General features: G+C 39.6%; 1 protein-coding gene across 1 annotated transcript in view; it reads left to right on the top strand.

Annotated features, from left to right (window-relative positions):
* Positions 1–23,384, top strand: part of ctnna2 (catenin (cadherin-associated protein), alpha 2) — a 275,903-nt gene that overhangs the window by 233,909 nt on the left and 18,610 nt on the right. The window contains exons 10-14 of the mRNA XM_079160441.1: positions 5,167–5,259; positions 7,088–7,244; positions 9,046–9,246; positions 18,030–18,181; positions 21,816–21,929. Coding sequence (XP_079016567.1) covers positions 5,167–5,259; positions 7,088–7,244; positions 9,046–9,246; positions 18,030–18,181; positions 21,816–21,929 — 717 coding nt within the window. The remainder of the gene's footprint in view (positions 1–5,166; positions 5,260–7,087; positions 7,245–9,045; positions 9,247–18,029; positions 18,182–21,815; positions 21,930–23,384) is intronic.

The raw sequence follows: 23,384 nt of genomic DNA, 5'->3' as shown, positions 1-23,384 counted from the left end.
AATCGGGGAACTAGAGAGTGGACTTTCTTATTTCCTACTGACTTCCACTGTACATCCCTACCTCAGTCACACACACACACATGTACCATCTTCCTATTATAAAGGTTCCTTGTGTACATTAGCTGGAGGTGAACTACTGTAGAAGCAGCTTTGTGGAGGATGCATTGACCGTATGGAATCGGGTCGGTGAACATCTATGATGCTATAGAGGGCCCTCAGTGGATGTCTTAACCTGATTTATTTTCTAAACCTTACAGTTCAGCAGAAGAGAATTAAAACCCTGACTAGTGAACACTATTAGTGTTAGAAATAGAATAGAATATTAGTGCATTAGAAAGAATGAAAGACACTGTTTGTTTCTCTGTGTGTGCTTGCATTTGTGCTTTAGTGACTGCATCTGTATGCATGGAGTTGATGAACCAAACGGGGGTCTGTGGGGAGGCAGTGTGTGACGGATTGTATCCTCGTCAGCCACTTATTAGTGGACCTGTCACTTTGTAAACTGTGACTTAAACTCATTTCCATTCTAAGTTAGGAAGTGTAGAGAGAACTCCTCAGTGCATTAGAGTCGCACGCAATTTAAGTCCACTTTATCTCTCAGGCGAGGGTGAAGGGGGGGGGGGAGGGAAAAAGGTTGCAGAGGGAGCAATGAAACAGCAATCTGCAATCAAAATGACTCGAAGCCATTCCCCAATTTCAAATAGTTTGCTTCCCGACATACGAGAGAAGGAGAGACTGTTCGATTGTCTGTTTTATTGTTTTTCCAATATATTTGGCAGTATTATGTATGAAATATTGTACAAAAAATGTTTATTTCACTTCCTGTGATCACACACGATAACAAATTACGTTTGTCACTTAATGACAAGGATGTCAAATTTGTTGTTCTAAAAATTAGTATTCCAGCAATCAAGAAGATCCAAGTGTAGAATAGACATTATAAACATTAGCATGGCGAACATTCTTGAAAATCTTTTTCCTTTTGTTCTTGTTGCATGCCTGGTGGGCATTCTTCCTCAGGCAGTACGTACTTCCCTCTTTCATGAGGATTGATTTTCAAAGATGTGGTTCACTGTCAGATACAGCAGGCCATCGACTCCTGCTGCACGTTATCCCCTGTAGGCTTGACCTTCACTCAACCTTGACATCTGGGGTCACCAAATGTAATGCACCCTAACCTGCTTCCGGCACCTATACGTTGTAGCTACAGGCGTCACCACTGGGAGCTTACAGCTCCTGACTGAGTAGGAGTACTACTGCGAGAGCAGGCCTGTAACTGTTTCACAGTCTGCATATTCCCCTGTCGCATGTTCTGCTCCATCTATGTTAACAGTTTATTTCCTGTGTTTTTGAGTGCATGTCAGTGCTTATATGTGTGCCCACATGGTGAGAGGCAGAAAAAAGTGCAGTGAGAGATTCTACTGGTTTTGTGCATTTAAAAGAGATAAAACACGACCCTTTAGCCCCATGTCAATAAAGCCTTTGCCAACCCCGTCCCCACAACAAGTAAGCATCTAGATCACAGACTTTTAATAGAACAAAGTGCTTCTGTGTTACATCACATTACTTAAAATGTCATCCCCACTGATTGCTTCTTCCACTCCTATTCTTCTCCTTTTTCTAGTCCACTACCTGCTTCATCCTCAGGCGAAGCTGTTGTGCCCAGCACCTTGGCTGACACCGGCTCTATTAGTTGTTCCTGAGAGTTAGTAACTGGAAGGGAGATTTGTGTTTTGTAGCTGCCCGAAAATGGTTGTGGAAATGGCATGATTTACGGGGGCACTGACTGTCCTGAGTGAAGCAAGGAGAGTCCTCTTCTGGCTCAGCTTGTCTGCTCTTTGGCAGAGCCACTTAAGTGTTCACTCCATCCAGAACGATCAAAGATAATAAAAAATGACTAGTAATTTGTCAAAAAGTTTTAGACATTACAGAAGGAATAATAGGTAGGTACCACAAAGAGTAGATTCATGAGATGGAGGTAACTAATTACATACAATGTGCGCAGACAGTGCTAAATAGCAATAAAGAGAGACTGTTAAGATGTTGTTTAATGTTTTACCATCATCAGTGTTTCCTGATTATAGATTTGAGGTTCTATACTACCTGCATAAAAAAAGAAAAAAAATGACTCGGCTACATTTAGGTGAATTAGATACCATACATGAGAATGCCCATCTCCCCAACTGCAGTGGAAACCTTCATCAAATTAGAATTGAAGTGATTATCCAGGGCAGAGCAAAAGGACAAAATCGATAGTTCTTTGTTCGAGGCTAAAATGAAGAATGAGCATTCAGCAGGGATCGCTCTTTCTCTCTCTCTCTCTCTCTCTCTCTCTCTCTCTCTCGCGCGCTCCCTTCCTCTCCCTCTCTCTCTCACACACACACACACACACACTTACTCACACATCTCTTTGAATCACATATTCTAATCCAACATCCTTGACCGTATCAGCATTAGGCTTGCACGGTGAAGTCTCAAACCTTCTGTCTTGGTTTTTCCCTCCTGTCTTTGGAAAAAAACCTCAAAGGAGAGGCACTTCCTTAGATAATTGCAATTAGTAGTTTTGGCTGGATGTTCCAGCGCTGGCCCTGGCCCAGCTCTCTGTGTTGGGGTAATAGGGAGTGGGAGTAGGACTGTTGGGCATGTTTCCAGCCTCCACAAAGCCCTTTGCCCCTTTGCCTCACATGGGCTCCGCAAAGCCTCACATTAGCTGCTGGGCCTGAGCAGAACTAGAGAAAGAAAACTACATAATGAAAACAGAGAGACAGGACTTGCTTTCTGCTAGTCAGGTACCGCCATTATACTGTAATTGGGGAAAAAAAAGCTAAATGGAAAGTGCTGAACCTTTGTCCTACTTCTTGAAAGACTGCTACTTTATGGACACGCTGCAAATGACACATTAAGGCTTTGTTATTCAATGAGACTTTTAGTGCGATTTCAGTTTCAGCCCACAAACTTACATCAAATTGTATTGGAACAAAAATATCTAGCCACGGACACTCTCGTACACTCTAGGTACAGTGCATTTAGGAGAGATCTGACATGACAGGAGAGTTTTACTTGCAAATTCAATGGTAAGTGTTCTGTTAGTCAGAAAAACAAGAACAAAATCAAAGCGGGATGCAGCTGAAGTCCATTAAAGTAAAAGGAAGAAAATAACTGAATTCTAAACAATAATGGCTTGATTTGGCCAGCCTTCCTTACTGAGAGTATTTTGTGGAAACTATAGAGCATTCATTTCAAATTAAATATGCCAAGACAAGGAGAAATGTGCAAATATGTCAAAGCATAAAGCAATAAAGGTTCTTGGAAAATGGTCAGTATAGCTTACTGTAATGTAAAACAGAAAGTCAATGCAGGGAACTTGAATTATACTGGAATTGTCCTTTTAAATGATGCTGCATATGTTATTCAAACCCTCTGCAACCAGCCACTCACATTTATGTGGAACACTGACTCTCAATTGCATGCTGTTTTCTATCTCTTACACTCACACACACACTTTAAACATATACATACACCGCTTCACATAAAGGACTGCAATCCATCAATGTGCTCATTGCTGTCATGAGTAAAGAGACAGAGCTCTAAGGAAGAGTCCTCTAACACAAATTTGATTTACCTCAATTTGCCTCAAACGGTGACATGTGAGCACTTGAAGTGCTAATACAGACTGGCACCTTTTGTTGCCAACAGGCATGTGTCTGTTTAGCTCAGTTTCAAAGCCTGGGCTCATGCTGCAATCTCATTTACTTAAGGATGGTATTGGATATAGAGTTTTAAGTTGTGAAAATTGACTGTGAAATATAGTGATACTGTGGAGAAATCTAATGCTTCGCATGGGAATACAGCAGACTATGTGTTTCTTTCAGTAAGAAATTGGTGCCGTTGTGGTTTCAAATTTGATACAGCACCTTTAGTAATTTCCACCTAAACAGTATTAGCCAAACTGTTACGATATACTGCGTACAGATACCAAATCACAATGCCATTAATCAACTATAATTAGTTTCCCAAAAAAAATTAAGACAAATTCACAGACAGACATCAGCCTGACGTATACTATTAAAAAAAATAAAAGTTAAAAGCTCTCTTCAATAAAGGAATCGGGTTGGAAACATGTGATCGGGAAACCGTACTTTGATAGGACAGACATAAATCAAAGTAACGGTCGTTTCATACATAAAAAACATCTGGCACCCTAATTATACAATAAAGCACCTCTTTGCACCACCAGGCCTCATAAAGATTTAGGCATGCTAGTCATGGAAATGTCAACCTAATGAGTTAGGCTTTCTGTTTACATATTCTATGAACCTGGCCATTTTGGATCTGAATGAATCCAATTACCTTTATCCCAACCTTTGCCATGTCACGCTACTATGTCACAAACTGTATTATCTGCAGTCTATAAAAATGAGTTCCCACACATTATAAGTTGGACTGACACAACACTTATGTCAATATCACTCATCTACAAAGGTATTCCCACCAACTGTGTAGCACAAAAAGGAAATTGCCCCCTGTATCGATGTGTGTGTGTATGTGTAAGTATGATGTGATACTGGCTATTTCCTGCAAGTAAAGGCAGGACCAGTGTTTGAGCAGATTCCTTTGGTACATTGTTTCCTACAGCAATGACATTCTAAAACAAATGTTTAAAATCCCTTTTCTGCACACATTAGTACAAAGCTCATATCTTATCATGCCTACTGTATTGATATACAGCCTACTGTATTGATATACAGGCATGTGGATATCTACTCAAGTCTTTTTAGCCCTGAGGAAAATTTGAACTCAAAAGTCGAACTGTGGAAGATACCCACTTGATTTGTCTAACTGAGGCTGCTTTGGACTAAACTTAAGAATGCATTTTTGGACAGGATGTGGACTGCCGATTTTGTCCCCATCACTTACATTAAAAGTGCATTCGGACTGTATCTCTAGAGCCAGTACGGCCAGAAGGAACAAGTAAAACAACCAAAAAGTGTTTCATTGTACATAGGTGAGGGGAATGTTGTTTTATGACTTGAAAAAATGTGAACCAATGCTGTTTAGTTAGGAGTCTGCCAGAGTGCTAACGAGAAAACATTTCTATGCTCATGACCTTCAGGTAAAAAGCACTCCATTATAATTGTCGTCCTTTTTTTGCTTGGTTTTATTCAGGTGGCCAACCTGGCCTGCTCCATCTCCAACAATGAAGAGGGTGTGAAGTTGGTTCGAATGGCTGCCACCCAAATTGACAGCCTATGTCCACAGGTGAGGACTTAAAAAAAACACACTCATTCCATAAAAAAAGCACTCTTTACACAAGCACTAGTCAAAATGTTTTTGTGATAATAAACTCTTCTCAACTCGTCTGAAAGGGGTATCTTTAAAGAGTTTTTAGAAAGTGGAATAGCTAGAAATGTCAGGGAAAGAATTGCTGCTGGCAGAATGGGAGGCAGAGCCGTGAGTAATGTGTAGGTGGACCTTGTAGTACAGTTTCTCAGGAAGCAAGCAACAGAGGAGGTCAAAATCGATCCATTGTTTCCAAGGTTAACAGCAGGTTTTACTCACAAGGGAAACCAACGTAGTAATTGAGAAGAGAGATGGAGAAGGCAGGCTGACTTTAAGATTCAGGACCTAATGTGCAGGCTCATCTATGCACACATGCTGAGACCCACTTACTTAGAAAACTTTGTGAGGAACCGTCTCCTGATACCTCTTGGCAATGCTCAACACAGACAGATTAAAAAACATAACAGAGACACTGACTTTGTGGCTGGGGAAGGAGGAACAAAGAGAAATATTTCCATCTGTTCTGGGTAGAGTTAACCCCGGTCCTTTATCTTTACACAGGCACACACACACACACACACACTGGTCATGTCCAGATTATAGTTTCTGGTTTCCTAAATCAGATTTTCTTTTTAAAGTCATATCAAAAAGCAAGAAGTGAAGAACAGGGAGGGAAAGAAACATGATACTTCTTGTTAAAGTACACATGCCAGCTGTCATAGTGATGTGATTAATACTGCCTCTTGTAAAATGTTATGTGAAGAGTCTCAGCAGAATGTTGCTAATCTAAACAAATTAAAAGATTATGAGGAGGTAATTTGACTTTTTTATTTTATCACTTTAAGATCCTATGACATGTTATCTATATATACATCAGATTCTCGAAACCAAGATACTTTTTGGAAAAGATACCAGCTCTCTTCAAGTTTTAATACATCCATGGGTTTTCTGGAAAGCACACATTTGTGTTTTTTCTCATGAAAAGACCAAAACCAGCAATTAATTCCTACAAAAAGCACTGTCTCTTTTGCCAAAGCCTGATATAACTCATTCCTTCGTGTCACATACTTTCCTCTTACAGGAAATCTATCAATTTCATCATTAGGATGAACACGGACAATGTATTTTTTTCAGTAATTAATCTTGGAATGACACAGCCGTGCTCGTGTAAATACTCACTAGATTAAATCTGAAAATATAACCCAAAATATGTTCTTTTACTCCTATTTGATGAACCAACATTTTAAACAGTGCTGAGTAAAGTTTTTAAATGATCTAGCTTCTTTTTTTTTTTTAAACGAGCCATGTATTTGTGATCTTGTTTAAAGATGAACATCTTCAAGAGGACAGAATGGGGTTCAGAACCACAGACAGGGTAGAATAGCCAGATCATTTATAGAGACTGCCTAAAGCATGATTACCATTGGTTTTCATGTTTTCATGGAAATGTGTTGACAATATTCAGAACCACATTTATGAGAACACATACCAGTTTTTTGTTTCCTCTCAATGTACATGCACATAAATAGAAATATAGGTAAAAGCAAGGACAACCAAGCTGAACAAGAGTAAACAAAGATGTAATTAAGTAGGTGAAATAATATATATATAAGAGTTATATTTATACAATCCAATAAGAAACAACATCATACAATGTCTAGAAGTCAGGCCATTTCTGTACATTTTAAACAATAATACAGTTTCTGAAAGAAAAGAAAGAAAGCCAGCCTTAAGCTTTTAACATAATACGATATGTGTTGTTCTTTACGTACCTTGTGTGAAAATGTTGGCCCCTCTTCCATGGCAGGTTATCAACGCTGCTCTCACTCTGGCTGCCCGTCCCCAAAGCAAGGTGGCCCAGGACAACATGGACGTTTTCAAGGATCAGTGGGAGAAGCAGGTGCGCATCCTAACCGAGGCCGTGGATGACATCACCTCTGTGGATGACTTCCTTTCTGTGTCAGGTATGAGGCAATACAGCACAACTTCTTAAATGATTGGCTAATTGAAGAAAACAATCCACTAGTTCCTAATTTCCATTCACTCACACAATTGTATTTAGTGACTTGGTAGCTTCGAACTTGAAGTTGGGGTAAGGGTTTCTCTGTAGCGGCTTGATTTGAAAAAGTAAATCACAACTTGGATAATAACAAATAAGTAAATCACAGAAAACTCAGAGAGCAAAACAACCTGAAAACAAACAGAGGGTTGTTTTGCTTTTGCTCTTTGTTCCATTTTGTCTGTTTGCATTTCATTTTACATATTTGGCCCAACATCTCCCATTCGTTTGTCATTTTCTTGGGATGTAATAAATTTAGCTCTTGACATGTATACCATCATTCAAAATTATATATCTCTTTGTACAATATTAATCATCAGCACTCAATATTTTAAAGGAACAGTGTGTGATATATAGTGGCCTCTAATGGTGAGGTTGCAAATAGCAAGCAACAACATGACCCGTCGTTCACCCCTCCCTCCCTTTCAAAGTGTGTCACAGTGGCCCTGAGGTAGGGAAAGTGTATCTTTAGTATTTTATTACACAAGCACCTACTTTTATCAGCACTCGGTTCTTTTTTATGACTGAATGATTGCTTTTAAATTCAGAACAGGATTAGAACTTATTTATAATTTAGATATATCTAAATGTTGTTTATAGAGCAGCAACAGTTTTGTTTCTAACAGCAAAGTCAGTCAGTATATGACTCGAAACAAATCTAAATGGTTAATAAAGTAAATAACATTCCTGAGTGACGTTTATACTTGATAATAATCAATAATGAAGAACACAGACATTATCAGTCATCCCTCCTGTCCTCTGCTTTGTCTCAGCTAGCAGAGAAATGTATAAGAACAAACTAAGATAAACTATACAGACTTGTATAGTTTGTTAAAAAAAATAATGATATTGGCCAATCTTGAGCTTGTGTAAACCTGATTGAATTAGGTTTCACTTTCGGTTCCAAGTTGATACTTGTTGAACAAATGTATTGATAAAGTATTGGCTTTTTACTTGCGAATGTTTATTGCAGGAACAGTAACGAGCACAGTTGCTGTCAACTCGAGTAATCTTCACTTCACCTGGTTCACTTCACCACCACCTCTCTGCTCGCTGACGCATCGTGTGTCTGTGTGTGTGTGTGTGTGTGTGTGTGTGTGTGTGTGTGTGTGTGTGTGTGTGTGTGTGTGTGTGTGTGCATGTGTGCGTAGTTGGAGGCGCTCAGCCCGACAGAGAGAGCAGTGGAAATGCTGGCTTCTGTGTGATAATAAATTACAACAAAACATTAAAAAGTACCAAGAAAAAGCACCAGTAACATCAGAGCTTATCAATAATTCGATCTTTTAATTGTTTAACACAGAGTTTAGGTACCCATCCCTACCATATAGTGTAAAAACCTGAATGGGCTAGAGCCAGTGCTTGTTAGTGTTTGTCCGTTCTGGGCTGCTGTAGCAACTGTTGCTGTAGCAACATGTAGGTGCAAGTTAGTGGACTCCGTGGAAGAGGACCCTAAGTAGAGATGAATGGCTTTTCTAAGCTAAATGAAATATAGAGATTCTTAGTTTCAGGTCATTGTACATGAATGAAAACACATGCATATTGTAATCCATTTCTGCCAATTAATCCCCCTACACTGCTCCTCTAAACATGACTGGCCATATATAATAAGAAAGAAATGAAGAATCCAAACATTATTTTTCCCAATAAAAGAAAGCCATTGGTCTTTGCCAATTCCATTCACTGTCGTTCTTGTTTGCTTCTCCAAGAGAACCACATCCTTGAAGATGTCAACAAATGCGTAATTGCTCTGCAAGAGGGAGACGTGGACACTCTTGACCGGACTGCTGGAGCTATCCGGGGCCGAGCTGCTCGCGTGGTCCACATCATTAACGCTGAGATGGAAAACTACGAACCCGGGGTCTACACTGAGCGTGTGCTGGAGTCCATCAAGCTCCTGTCTGAGACTGGTTAGTGCGCTGTACACAAAGCTGGGGTGGCACAAGAAGTCACAGTTTAATGTATTACAGAGTATTGTAAAGATTAATTCAGTATCCTTCACCTTTTGTACTGTGCTTGCATCAAACATTCTGCTTCAACCCCTTCAACCCTTTTAGCAAGTTAAGCTACTTTCATGAGTAGTGCAACACACACACACACACACACACACACACACACACGATAGATAGCACTTACTTAGCTTCCCACTCTGTTCAGTGACTTACAAACACACAGTAATTGCCTGTCTGCCCAGTATCCCACAGTTTGGATCAGTGTCTTGGCTCTAACACCAACCTTGGACACCACCTGTTCACTCCTCGGCCTGCAAACCATTTATTTTAATTTTTTCCTCTTTCTCTGTGTGACTTCTGTGTCACAGCGCATTCCAGGTGACCTGAGTTTATCCCTGTGGCAGGTCAGACTGAGAGACAACACATGTCTCAGTCCCACCTAAAGGGAAGTTTGGACCCAAATTTGACTGAATTACTGAATTACAGTGTATGAGGTGTGAGGATTCAGTGGGGAGGAAAGAGTACATTTTTAGAGTTGTGTTTAGTACTGTGAAATCTACTTAGTATATACTGGATTGGGCATCTGAATATGATATGATATATATAGATGTATACTGTATATCTATATATATAGCTGGGGAGTTTTACGGATTCAAGTATAAGGCATTGTAGGCCACAGGAGTGCAGGGCCCACTAAAAGGATGTGCTATTATTGAGTGGAAGAAAAGTAATTTATGTGTCATCCTTTCAAAATATTAAGTTGCAGGCCACATTAAAGGTTCCCTGTAGAGTTTTTGACCTCGAGAAGCACTATGCAGCCGTTTGGACCATGAGTGGGTCCCCACTTTTATTATATCGTTAAACATACGGCCGCAGGTGACATTATACACATTCTTACCAATGATGTCACACTATCCCACTGATTTACCGGCAACGGTAACATGCCAAGACAGGGAAGCAAAGGTGGTAAGCTAGTAAACATGGATGTAAACAATGTAAATGTCAAATAACATGAGGAAAGTTCAATTGAATAATATCTCAACACTATTTATTATCAGTTTTCAAATTGAACTGGATGAATTGTAAATAATACATCTAATAATAAATAAATGTTCTTCTCTCGTTTCAAGAAATATAAATTTAACAGCCATGCAGCTAAATTCAGTTCATTCAGGTGGGAAGTGAAAGGCACGATATTGTGTTCTTTTCATCTTCTATAAAGAGAAAATGTGTGCAGGGACTTTATCTGTGTTTATTTTGAATGACCCCTCGGTCTCTGAACATATGAGACACACTGGCTTAGAATTAACATTTAGGAGATTCTTGATTAAAGACTCTGGTCTCACTGACCACATCTCTCTTTTTGGAGAACGCCAGATGAAATAACTTCTGACTCATGTATTATTCTCCGACTACTCGGTCTCTCGCCCCGTCTCCTTCGTGTGTGTAAATCTTACTCGAGTCGGGAAGCTTATCGGAATACACATATTTGATGAAGGGCCGGTGTGTTTCCTGAACGGTTGTAGGTCCAGTTCTGGAAACAACGGCATCTGGGTCCAGACCTGAACCGCGGTCCACCTATTAGTCACCCCTGACCTAAAGAATAAACTCAACACATTTCTTAAATCTCAAAGATACACACAAAGCATTTTGGTGAGTAACACTGAATGTGAACATCACTTGTCTTTGTTTACATTGAACATTCAAGGGGCATAAGGCCTATCACATATGGAAACATAAAATCAAGTCCCTTACGGTACTGTTGTGTTGCTAAACAAAGCCGCTGGCATTTAATACGTGGGAGAAGGGGAGAGCTTTTGTCAATGTTGGAGTGGGACGCTGTCGCTACTCCCTGTAAGTAGCGCACACCAGTGCAGACCGGATACATAACAAAAAAAGTTTCAGTAGAAAAGATTCATTCTGGTTGTGTTGCTGACTTTTTCTGCAACACAAAAGCGGTTCAGCGAATGAGAAGTCAGTGTTTCTTGTCATGAATTCATTTTCTTTGAAGTATTATGTTAGAAAAGAAGAAAGGGTCCGTTGTCTTTATTTATAGTAACATTTTTTGCTCCATGAAATAGCTCCTCAAATCTCTCAAAAGTAGACTCTTACATGCCTTTAAAAAATACCCCATTGTGAAAAGTGGACAAACAAAAAACACAGGATGAAAGGAAGGAAGTCATTAAGAAATTACATGTCCACAAGAATGAAACCACAATCCCTCTTTTAGTAAAGCCCCCCTTTACATTCTCGCCCATCCATCCCTCCCCCGGTTTCTATCTTTACCATTAGAGACAATTTAGCGAGGTGCTATATCTATTGTTTGCTCGTTACTTTCATCTGCCAGGATAATTGAGGGACACAGTCCCCCCCCCCCCCTCCCTTTGCTAGCTGATAAGTCGCAAACAGCATCAAGTGAATCACGTGTGTCACGTGTCCGCCAGTCTGCTGGTGATCAACTCCACCATAATGGACTGCACACAGTGCTAGTTATGCTTTAATCTTTATTTGGATCCCCATTAGCCTCCACAGAGAGGTCTCCAGTCTGGTTATATGGCGTCTTAAGCACATTCTGTTCTATTATTGCATAATCTAGTTTAATTGATTGGGGTAATTAATTGATGAAGTATAGTGGTAATATCTCTTGGACACTTAAGGTCAATTTCATATGACCATAACCCTGTCCCACACACAGACTTAATAGTTGTGCTGCTGTTCTGTTAAACCTCCATGGAGAATGGAGCTTGTGTCTAGTCAGCAGGACCCCAGAAGCATTATGTCGGTATCACTGAGAACAACGAATGAAGAACTGTTGATGTGGTTGCATCACAGCATTTGCCCACTGTGTTTTCTTATTAATCATTATAATGTAAAGCTATTGGACGAAATGAGAGGCGTATTAATGCTTCACACAAAAGAGAGATGGGGAAAAAAAGGTTAATTAATTAGAACCAGCATTTCTATTTTATGAGACTCTGTCCTTTTAGTTCACTACATTTCAGAAAGTCTGAGCTTTTTTCTACTTGTGATGGTTGTTTTTAAAGAATAAGGTTTTACATGAAAACAATTCCCTTTAGAATTATAAAATGTATTATTGAGCTGTGTGTGGATTAGTTCAACCACCTACACATGATTATGTACTCTGTACAGTTTGGACTGAAAACTGTAAGAACTGCACTGTTGGCTACATTTACACATTTAGTACAAAACATATTTATTTTCCCTGAGATAATAATAATAATGCACAGTGCCACTGATGCAGAAGAAAAAAAGAAACCAGTACTACAGCTATAGAATTGCAGTTTCAGTCCAATCTGTACTACCTTGTCGACAAGAAAAGTAATTGTTGCAACTGTTTAGATTTGCAGATGTTGTCTATAGGAAAGTAATAGCAAATGTACTCCTTGAGCCACCTGCAGACAATGAGTGTCACAGCTCCAGTATTTTTGTTTTGTAATAGTGGCTGTTTGGACGGGTGTATTTGATGTTAAATGTTTAAAGTTGAAACCTGCTAAATGCAGTACTTTTGTTAACTGGAGCAGCCTTTCACCGAACACTGGGAGTTTGTGATTAAGTTACAAGCCAGTTGTGTGCTCAAATAAAACGCAGTTGCTGCTCCATTCTACGGGACTCCAGTTGGACTGTAGCCCAAAGCTGGAAACCTAGCATACAATTGACAAGACGATGTATACATCAACAAACTTTGATTTGAATTTTAAGATGGTGTCCTGTCTGACTTACACCTTAAGGTGAGGGCTGAGATGATAGTCCATAAAGATGCATGAAATAGTCTCACTGGCTGCATGGCCTTAGGGAGGACTCCTGTCTTACATAAACTTTAACGAGGCCTTGTGTGCTTTCGATTGTGGGTGCTAATTGAGATGTTAAGGCAGGTTACCGGCAACTGTGTTAGACCAGCGTTTCATCGGCTCCATATTTCTCTTTGATGAAGGGCTGTTGTGTTTTCCCTTCCTATTTCCCTCTTAGTGGTGGTGGGGTTTTTAGGGGCTACCATGCACATCTGATCTGGACCATAAAGCACTTATTGATCCTTGTGAACTTTTGCCTCCCTCTCCCCTCAGTTCTCCCAGACCTGATGTCTATGGATTTGAACACAGTCAAGGAGAAATCCATAGCTGGGGGGAAAGATGATTAAGTGTTGCTGAACAAAGAAAAAGGATATAGGACCACACACTTTTTAGAGGGTACTGAGTCCAATTAACTAGACTCTACCAAAAAAATCAATAGCTGTCAACACAGATTTCACTAAGCGATCTGAGCAGGGATTTTAGTGGAATTCATTGATGTGGTCCCCTTTTTCCCTTTTCTCAGTGGTGTGCATGTGTAAAACTTTTATCCTGTGCCAGGGTGTGTGTGTGTGTGTGTGTGTGTGTGTCTGTGTGTGTGTGTGTTTGTCGTTGTTTGAGTAGGTTGTTTTTATTTGATTGCCCCTGTGTTTATGTCCGCGGCAACTTGGCCATTCGCAGCCTTGCCTGTCCTTCTGACAGCTGCCACATCAACACGGGACGCTTATCACAACTACCTGCCCTTTGACCTTGTCTCAGTTTGCCCAGCCCTCGTTCTCATATTGAGTGTGGTCATATTTACGGCCGGGCCAAATACAGCCAGCCAAGGCACACAACTCTTAGCTGTAAAGCTGAGCCATAGATTCCTGACAGACAGTCCACACATGGACCCGGGATTGAAGCGTGTCCTTGAGAGGGAGGAAAATCAATAGCCTAATGGGAAAGTGGTCATGGCTTCTCTCTTTTCTCCTCTCCCTCCTTCTTCCCTGAGACACCTTTCTGCCCACTAACTCCCTGTGTTTAAACTAATCTTCTCCTCAAAAAAGGGACAAATTTTCAAGTCGATCATTAATGTGGTGCCTGGAGAGGGTAGATTAAAAAACTGATATATGGCCTTAGTCAGTGTGCCATTTAGAGAAGCAGGGTGGCATTCCTCCTTGCCATTACATCGAGGCACAGTAAATAGGATTTAGCCAGGGTTTTGCAGCAAGTAATAACACACATGCACACACTGCCACCCACATGTTATAGCTGTAAATCAGTGGATCAAGTGCACTGAAAGGAAGTGCAGCAGAGACTAGGGGAGAGAAGTAAAGACACTTCACAATGTCTACTTTGAAAATAATAGCTCTGAGAACCAGACTGTGTGGCTGGCCCGACTAAAAGTAACTCACCATAAATATAGAGCATTTATTGTAAAATCTTTAATCACAATACCTTGTTTGTGACATCAATGAATCAGTTGTACTTAAGGGGACTGGCTGGGTGACACACCCTTTAAATTGTTAGCCAATCTGTAAAAGCATTGTTGCAATGATGGGAAAATAGGTTTTAGCCAGAATAAGAAACAGATGGCAAACTCCCGAGTAGAGGAGGTAAGGCTTAATCTGTGTGTAAATAGAGGTGGGAGTTACAGTGGAAGAGAGTGCTGATGAGGAAATTGCTATGAGAGGAGCAGTGCAGTATGATGAGGTGGGTGAATCACTTTAACCAAGGTTGGAATGTAGATCAGCAGAGCTGTAAGCTGAGTATAAGCAGCAGCTATAAAGTCTCTTAATCACATAACCTTCAATGTTCTCTCAGGTTTCATCTTGAGTTGCTTTAAAGTTTAATGTAACATTTTATCACACACACACACACACACATATATATATATATATATATATATACAGTATATATATATATATATATATATATATATATATATATATATATATATATATATATATATATATATATATATATATATATATCAGTGTTACACTACGGTAATTAATAGTAAAATATTTATGTAACAATAAAATGAAAGACATTTTTAAGACTACATGTGATACCGAATGTAAAGTTGTATTCATGCGAAGACTTTATTGATCCCAGAGGGACACTCTCTCGTGGCATACATAGTATATTACAATACTTTGGAACATATAAGTGAACAAGTATTTGTGCAAAAGAAATGCTCTACATCCATGATACATGTACTATTATTTCCTTTGGGAGTTTTTGTTTCTGTCCACCTGATGAATTGTACTCTAATATTCACTCCTTTTACTGTGGCTGTTGTACTGTTTTGGTCGCCACCAACTCCCAATGGAAGTAGTTTTGCCGATAATATCCTCCAGAAATGGACATAAATATACCATAATAGAGCATATGGTATAACATAAACCTAAAGACTATAAGAAGTCAAAGTAGTTTTGTTTTGAAGCCTTGAGTTTGTTATATTGATCGTTGCCATCTTGTTTTTTTTGCAACCAGATTTGTCAGGAGAGGGTGGAGCTACTGTAGGTACAGCCTAACGCTGAACAAGACATTTTTCGCTGACCAAAATGTTATAGTTAAACTTCACGAACTGAAAGCAAACAGTGAACGGGTCAAAGTTGTAAGACCAAAACGTGGACAACTCCCAGACCAGACCATTTTGTGGTAGCGACTTGTCAATCTTAAGGTAGCCACGTCCTAAAACATACCCTGCTTCTAAATGGGACCAAAATATACAGATGAAGCATCATTCTTTATTGAAAAAGACTTGAAACTATAGCGACTGATACCATAGACTCATGTTTACAAGTGAGAAGTAGGGTCTCATAGACTTCTTTGCAATCAGACTTCTTTTCTTACTAGAGGAGTCGCCCCCTGCTGGCTCGTTTAAGGCGCTTCTACATGGGCTTCATTCTTCAGATTCGAAGGTGCATGAAAGTGTGAGAATAAGAATACAGTACTAATGGAGAATATTCATCATTATAATAAAGTGATATGAGAAATATAATACTTTGTCATATGCAATGTCTTCTTAGATCACTTTAATTCTGTATCATTTTAGTAAAATCAATATGTCATTGGAGTTAAAACTGTATCCTCCATGAACACAAATCTAAAATCAAAATAAGCTTAAAGTTGTACGTAATGATTTAGTGCAGGCTTTGTGTGAATCATTGCTTTTGATTTTAATATATTGCCTGAATTGAGGTCTGAGCATCAACAACTGTGCAGTTTGTGGTGTTTGGAGCTCGTTAAACACCTCAGTGGGGCACGCCATATCAGCTGTGAGGTTTTTAAGCATCCATTGTATATCCAGAACTTCTCACTTTAAATATGCTTAAGCCTAAAGGGTGAAAAAAATCCATTCCTACATAGTCACATTTAATTCCCTTCATCATTTTTCAACTGGAATGAGTGAAATTGCTCCTTACCATCAGCAACTTTGCTCATTAAGAGCTTGGAGAACATTTAAATATTTCTATTTAAAACGCCTTCCCAGCAATTCCCAAAAGCCTATTTTACGCTTCTGCAGTAAGTGGATTAAACTGAATTAAAAATGAAAAGAAAAAGGGAGAGTCTTTTTTGTAGTGCCTTTTATGTTTGGTGAAGTATAGCTTATGTTTTATATCAGACAAAATAAGTATACTGCAGATACACCTTTAGTGCAAGCTGGCTAATTGATTAAGTTCACTCTGTAAGAGACGAAGAAAGTGTTGAAAATGATAATAAAGTCAGTCACACAGTTGCCTTGCTGCCGTACTTTATTTGTCTTTCGCCCTGTTTTTCTTATTCCAATCCGTCTGTCCTCATTAGACCTGTCTTCTCCTCTCAAAAGAGGGCTGTCTTAAATCAGTTCAAGTATCTACTCTTCAGAAATCCACTCCTTATGTAACCATATTTATTGCAGACTGTTTCCAATTCAGTCGTTTTTCTAACACAAGCAGTCATTTACTTTAAAAACATTTATATTTGGCGTTTTTTCACAGACAATATCTCTACAATTGTGGACGCAAAGGCACAAGTAAAAGTGGGGTTAAAGGCATTCATGGTGTAGCCACCATAAGACAGCATATGAAGACAGACCTTTTCTGGCTGACATCTCTCTGTCCAGGTAAACTGTGGCTTTTTGTTATGATGATTTGCGACAGCACGGCGTTCTTAAGAAAACTCATTATTAAACTCTGCATTCAATTATTGTGACTCAAGAGGAGATTACGTCGAAAGGTAGCCTGCTAAATATTCAAACATTCAGTCCGTATTCGTGAATATTTAATAATGTATATTCACATTCAGCACAATTCATTTGAAAACACAAAGAGCAGAAAGCTCTTCCATCAGGTCTGGCCAGTTGATACCGACAACAAAACCAACCATTTGTATGGTCAATAGAGACTTTTCTTTTGTTGCTTGGCTTTTGTTTGGCTCAAAAGACTGATGAATTTATTTCCATTCATTGTGATTTGACAGGCTGAGCTTGCAAGTTAGTGTCCTTGTACGTCTTCTCACAGGTTACACACACACACACACACACACACACACACGTACAGACACCTCCACATGCCAAATGCCAGCGTTCACACAAACAGATCTGTGACAGACGGGCCAATCTTCCTGTTGGGTAAGCCGAGGTGAAATAGTTAATTGACGTGCAATGTGCCAACAGCATATCGGTGCATACACAGAGGTTTAGGGGGACAATCTCGCTTTCTGAAGTGCAGAAATGAGCAGAGTCACAGGATGTAATCCTGCTATTTGAGATGAAAAGGTTCTGATCATGGCCTCAACTAGAAAAACTACGCAAGAATATTCATGCTTTCACCATGCCATTTTCATGTTTTCTAATTGATAGACTTGCAGCCATTCTGAAAGATTGCTAACCCATGTGATACACCTGGCTCTCATATCTTTCTTTTGTTCTCCCTATCTACCTCCCTTACCTGTTTCTCCCTGCAGTCATGCCCCGTTTTGCTGAACAAGTGGAGGTTGCTATCGAAGCACTGAGTACGAACCCTCCACAGGCCTTTGAGGAGAATGAGTTCATTGATGCGTCCCGTTTGGTCTACGACGGCGTCCGTGACATCAGGAAAGCTGTCCTCATGATAAGGGTATGTTCCTTACCTTCTCTAAAAGGAAAACACTCACTGAAATGGTTTAAATGCTCTGCAAGCGTTGGACAGAAATGGATGTGTTTGGAAATGCTGACCAAGACCAAGCGCAGTAATTTATTTCTGCCTTCCTCGATATTTTGAAAACATTTGATTAGGTATTTTGTGAATGTACCTAGTGTTGCTGAATAGACAGTCAGTGAGTCTGCACTAAGCATATTTGGTTTAAATGTATAATCTACTTTGCAATCTACAATCACTTCAGTCCATATATTATAGCCTTTTTACCACATAGTTGATCATTTCCTGACTCACGAGACAAGGTTGTCACACTCACGGACACCTTTCCAGTTTTTGCCTCTTTACTCTAATTCTAGCTACACACATGTGGTACATTATTGGTTTAGAGCAAACTGTGCTACTGACTAAAACATATCTACCCTAAGGATGAAGAGAAACATAATTGAGATCTGACATGCAATTAAATTCCCATTTGAGATGTCACCTGTCTTAGTTGGCAGAATATTTACAGCATGTCATTATAAAAATGCTGCATAACAACATGACACCAGCAGCTCTACTGTCTCACATACTCTGTTACAGTATCTGCATTTTTCACCCGAACTGGCCCTTCTCTCTTCACCATGTAATTCATTTATTCAACTTTATGCAGGCTGGAAGGTTTCCCAGTGCAGCTCTGGAAAAAATCTAATTATGGAAAATAATTTGATGTTGGTAAATAATGTAAAACAGGCAGCTTTGAACTGCCCGGGACCAGCTGGCTTCATAATCCCATCCAAGTTCAATTACTTTCAGAGGAAACAACTTGGAAGATCCTTGCTTTCGCTGTTGTCTAACTCCATCATATAGATAGCAAATGTTGGTGCCACGTGTAATAGTTTTGTTTGCACACATTTTTAAGCGTCTGTGTTATTTTTCTCCCACTAAAGCCGAGTAATGGCTCCTTTAGAATTTTTACTGCACAGATCTTATGAGGAGTCAACGGATTAAGAAGCCAATTCTCCACAGTGTTTAAAAATTGAGGCAGGTCTTGAGTTATAATAAAAGTTCTCGAAAACATAGTTTTGTCCTGGCCTTTATGTACCCACACACACACACACACATACACACATATACACAGCGGAATTGTGTGATGGAGTAGCAAGTACTGGATACAATGGAACATGTATGAAATTGAACAGTGGATTGGAGACTGGACACTGTCATTATATCAAGTGTTTGCACTCTCTCCTTTTACCAACAAACTGACCTACAGCCTGTCTCAAGCAGAAAGTTCAACTTTTACTGGAAGTTCAGAGCTAAAGCAGCACTGCGTTACAGAAATGCAAGATGCTTAATTGAAGGGGATGTGATGTTTCAGGTCCCAGTGAGACGATGAAAAACAATGCGCGTAAGCTGGCTTTAATAATACATGCTTGTGTTTAAAGTCTTATCAGATGCCGTAACATTGTGATACCATGAGACAAGTTTTTAAAAATCTGAAATATTATCACAATAACAATAATTGTAATCTACTGGGTCACTTTTTTTGTCGAAAAAAAACATCGTGAGGATTTTGCCGGAGCGCTCTGTGTCTGCACCTGCACTGTGCCAACCCAGTGGCCTCATTGAACAGTCTCACACAGCTGGTTCACATCTGGTTTTATTACCCTGGATTTTGGAATCCAGCTACAGTATGAATACATTCACATGAAGAGGGGGAAGGGTTGTCAAGTGTGCTTGAATTAGAGAATATTTTTGGATTTAGTGGGTTTGAATAGGAATACAGGCACATAACGAGCAATGCCAAAAGAAGCGATCATTCAAATAATCAAATAAAGCAAACTAAATACTAAAGTCTATTTAATAGAACATACCGGTGGAATTTGGTGTTCTTTCTGCCAACGACAAATGAATAGGCTTAAAATTATATATACAGAATATATATCTAAATTCATCACAATTCGTAGCTTATGCCAGTAAATGTAATTAATTGTTGCCATAGGTTATGGTCTACTAGCAACCCGTTGTGTGGTAGAAGTCTTGCCTTAAAGCCACTACGAGCACTAGTTTTGTGTAAAACATTAATTATATCTCTGATACAAGTAATCATCATGGAGAGGCTACATTCTAACGAGCTGTAAATATAATTATCCACAGTGCTCTTCACAGGATAACTGTGACAGCACAGTGAATACAGGGCATTTTTTAAATGCCAGCATCATGCATGGTGCCTTTACTGTACAGGTTGTGATCTCATATTCTGCTCTGCAGCAGGTAAACCATCCAACAAAGGTCACCATGGTGAGTGAGCCAGCTTCATGAGTGTGTTAAAGTTAGCTGGCTAACCCACTGATCTTAATTAGTGACACATCAGAAATGCATATTCATTCTTCTTTTCCACAGATTACTCATGCTCCAAATGCTTTTTCCAATTACTCGGTGAAGGAAAGCTATATATTTAGTTTATTACATGACGCATGATTCTGCTTTTTTTTTCTTTTGAAATAGAAAATAATAATAAATCAAAGGACTGTAATTACCTTAAAATAACAGCATTAAGCAATTGCAATTGCCACACAGCAATGTTTAATGATACATATTTAAAGACTCCAAACAGACATTATTATAGGATTATTGTGGAGAAAGAAGCTGTGCAAAAATACATCTCCACTGAATTGTTGCATTTGAGTTGATTCCTCTTAAACAAAATGTAGCCCTGCTGTGAGGTTTAATTTCTTGTTTTTGCTTTGCAGTAGTGAATCTTGAAAGCAATAACACCAGCCTTGACTGAGTCCATCCACAAAATATTGTCTCATACATACCTGAGTCGTATCTTGACAAACCGGTTGAAATATTCTCAAGGTTTAAAGCAATCTTTTAGCAAATATTTCTGCAACTGACATTATCCAGGTGACCAAATAAATACAAGTTAAACCACTCTGCTCGCACTGTCTCTCTCCAGGGTGTTTTTTTTATTTTACAGTGACCCCTTTAATATACTAAAACTTGATTGTGCCTTTTGATATATTCCTATTTAACAGCAATGTGCAACTGCAGCTGCTGAAACAGGTTTTGTGCAAATGGGTCCAGATAATTATGTGTGAATTCACATGTTCATTATTCCGTGGTCAAACAGTGTTGCTATAATACCTCTACAGTCCATCGCATTGTTTGGTTAATGATTTGAAAGGCACTGAAAACTGCCGCTGGGTTTTTCTCTCCTGTCGGTATCGTTAAACCTTCCCACCAAAGTTAATGCATAAATGTTGTTAATTTAAAAAATACCTATAATTCCACGTTTCTGCATTTTCAAAGAGTGTCACACATTTGTTATTTAATTTGAAAGAAGTGTTAAGTTGACGGGAGGAAGTCTGTTATTCAGATGATGAAGATCTGACTCGTTTTATTCTGTGACATATCTGTCTGTCTGTTTGAGTTAAAATATTAGTTGAGGCATTGTATACTGACACACGGTAACATACGCTGTCTGTTACTCCGGATTCCCACAGAGGGGCATGAAGTCAAAGTTGTTCTTTTTAACTGTCAATTCATGAGTCGTACGATGTTTTTCTTTTTTCCATTTTCCATCTCTCTGACTGTTTGCCCGAATTTGTCTTTGTGTTTCTCACAGACACCAGAGGAGCTGGAAGATGACTCTGACTTTGAACAGGAGGACTATGATACTCGCAGCAGGACTAGTGTCCAGACTGAAGACGACCAGCTTATTGCTGGACAGAGTGCTCGGGTGAGTGGATGTTCACCCCCCCCCCCCCCCCCCCCCCCCACCCCCCACCCCCCCACTGAAAACTTCCTGTATGTTCCTCAGTTATGCAACCTGACATGAAGAAATACAGAAAAAGACACCGTGTACTTAATTTGGGTGAAGGCTGGGCAACAAGCCCAAATTCATCATATAAGCGAGTGTAGTGTTATCGCTTCAGTCGTAGGCTGAGGTGCAAGTTGCGCCGCATCCCACCTCAACACCCACCCCTGTTCCCTGACCATACTGGAATTGATTCAGCCAACTAGTTCCACTTACATAGCATGGAAGTCCATTAAAATGATCCTAACAAGCAGGATTATTTTAAATAAACACCATTCGGGGGTGGCAGGTGTAAAATTGCAATCACAAACAAAGAGGTAATTACCCAATTCCCTTCAGATGCCCGACAAAGGACAAAATACAGCATAGCACTGTGCCAAGGCTTCAGTCGCAACCGCCAGGGTCTGGGCTTTGTTGCACATTAGCAATTTTTCACTTGGGCCCAGCTTAAAGAACATTAAGAGGGTATCAGTGCTTGCTCCCCTTCAGCAACACAGGGGCTGTTGTGGTGTATTGCATGTTGAATGGATTGTGGATGGCAGGAGTATGACTTGGCCCAATGCCTCTCCCTATGGCTCAGGCCTGTATTATACTGCCTGAGTCTCTACACAGTCTGCACACACAGGGGGCTAATGCACAAAGACGGGAAAAATAAATAAAAACCAAAACAACAGTTTATTGCTACTAAGTGTGTACTAGCTATAGCCCTAATTGTGATGCCTTTTGATAGTAGTTAAAACCAAAACAATTAACTCAGAGGCTAGTGATCGACAATCTGCATCCCTCCATCCTAGGGGGCTAAATCAAAACACTGTACTTTAGAGTGAGACCATGTAACTACTGCTGAACAGCAGCAGCTGTTGCCACAAATAGCAATTATGGGATAATGACTAATGCTAAGTCATAGCGCAACCGTAGCAGAAGTGGAGAAGAGTTATAAAGTCAGCAAACTGACTTTGTTAGCATTAGCTAACATTAGCCACGGTAAACTAATGGTCATAACAGACCAATCAAGGCTGTAGCTGCAAAACCCCTGAGTTTGTGTGTATAATCAAATCAAATATATCATATATAATTACAAATCTACATCCATGCTTCACAGTAAAGAAAATCCGTATTGATAAAATGTCATTTAGAGCCGATTGAAATCTGCAGTCCTGTTTAGTGGTTAATAATTTATGTTTTGTTTCCCTGATTAAACAATGCAATTGTTGACCAAAGAGACAACTCGTGAAAGTTTAACATTGTCAAATCTGCAATCCAGCCATGAACAAAAAGAACAAATCCATGCTTTGGGAGCACAATAGCTTCTCCGGGATGACTGTGGGGGTCCTGGGTGTGAAGTGCTTTGAGTTTGTTGTATGTACACTCCCACTA

Source organism: Pholis gunnellus (genome assembly GCF_910591455.1).
Source record: "Pholis gunnellus genome assembly, chromosome: 5".
Taxonomy (NCBI): domain Eukaryota; kingdom Metazoa; phylum Chordata; class Actinopteri; order Perciformes; family Pholidae; genus Pholis; species Pholis gunnellus.
This window is presented reverse-complemented; position numbering and strand designations above follow the sequence as displayed.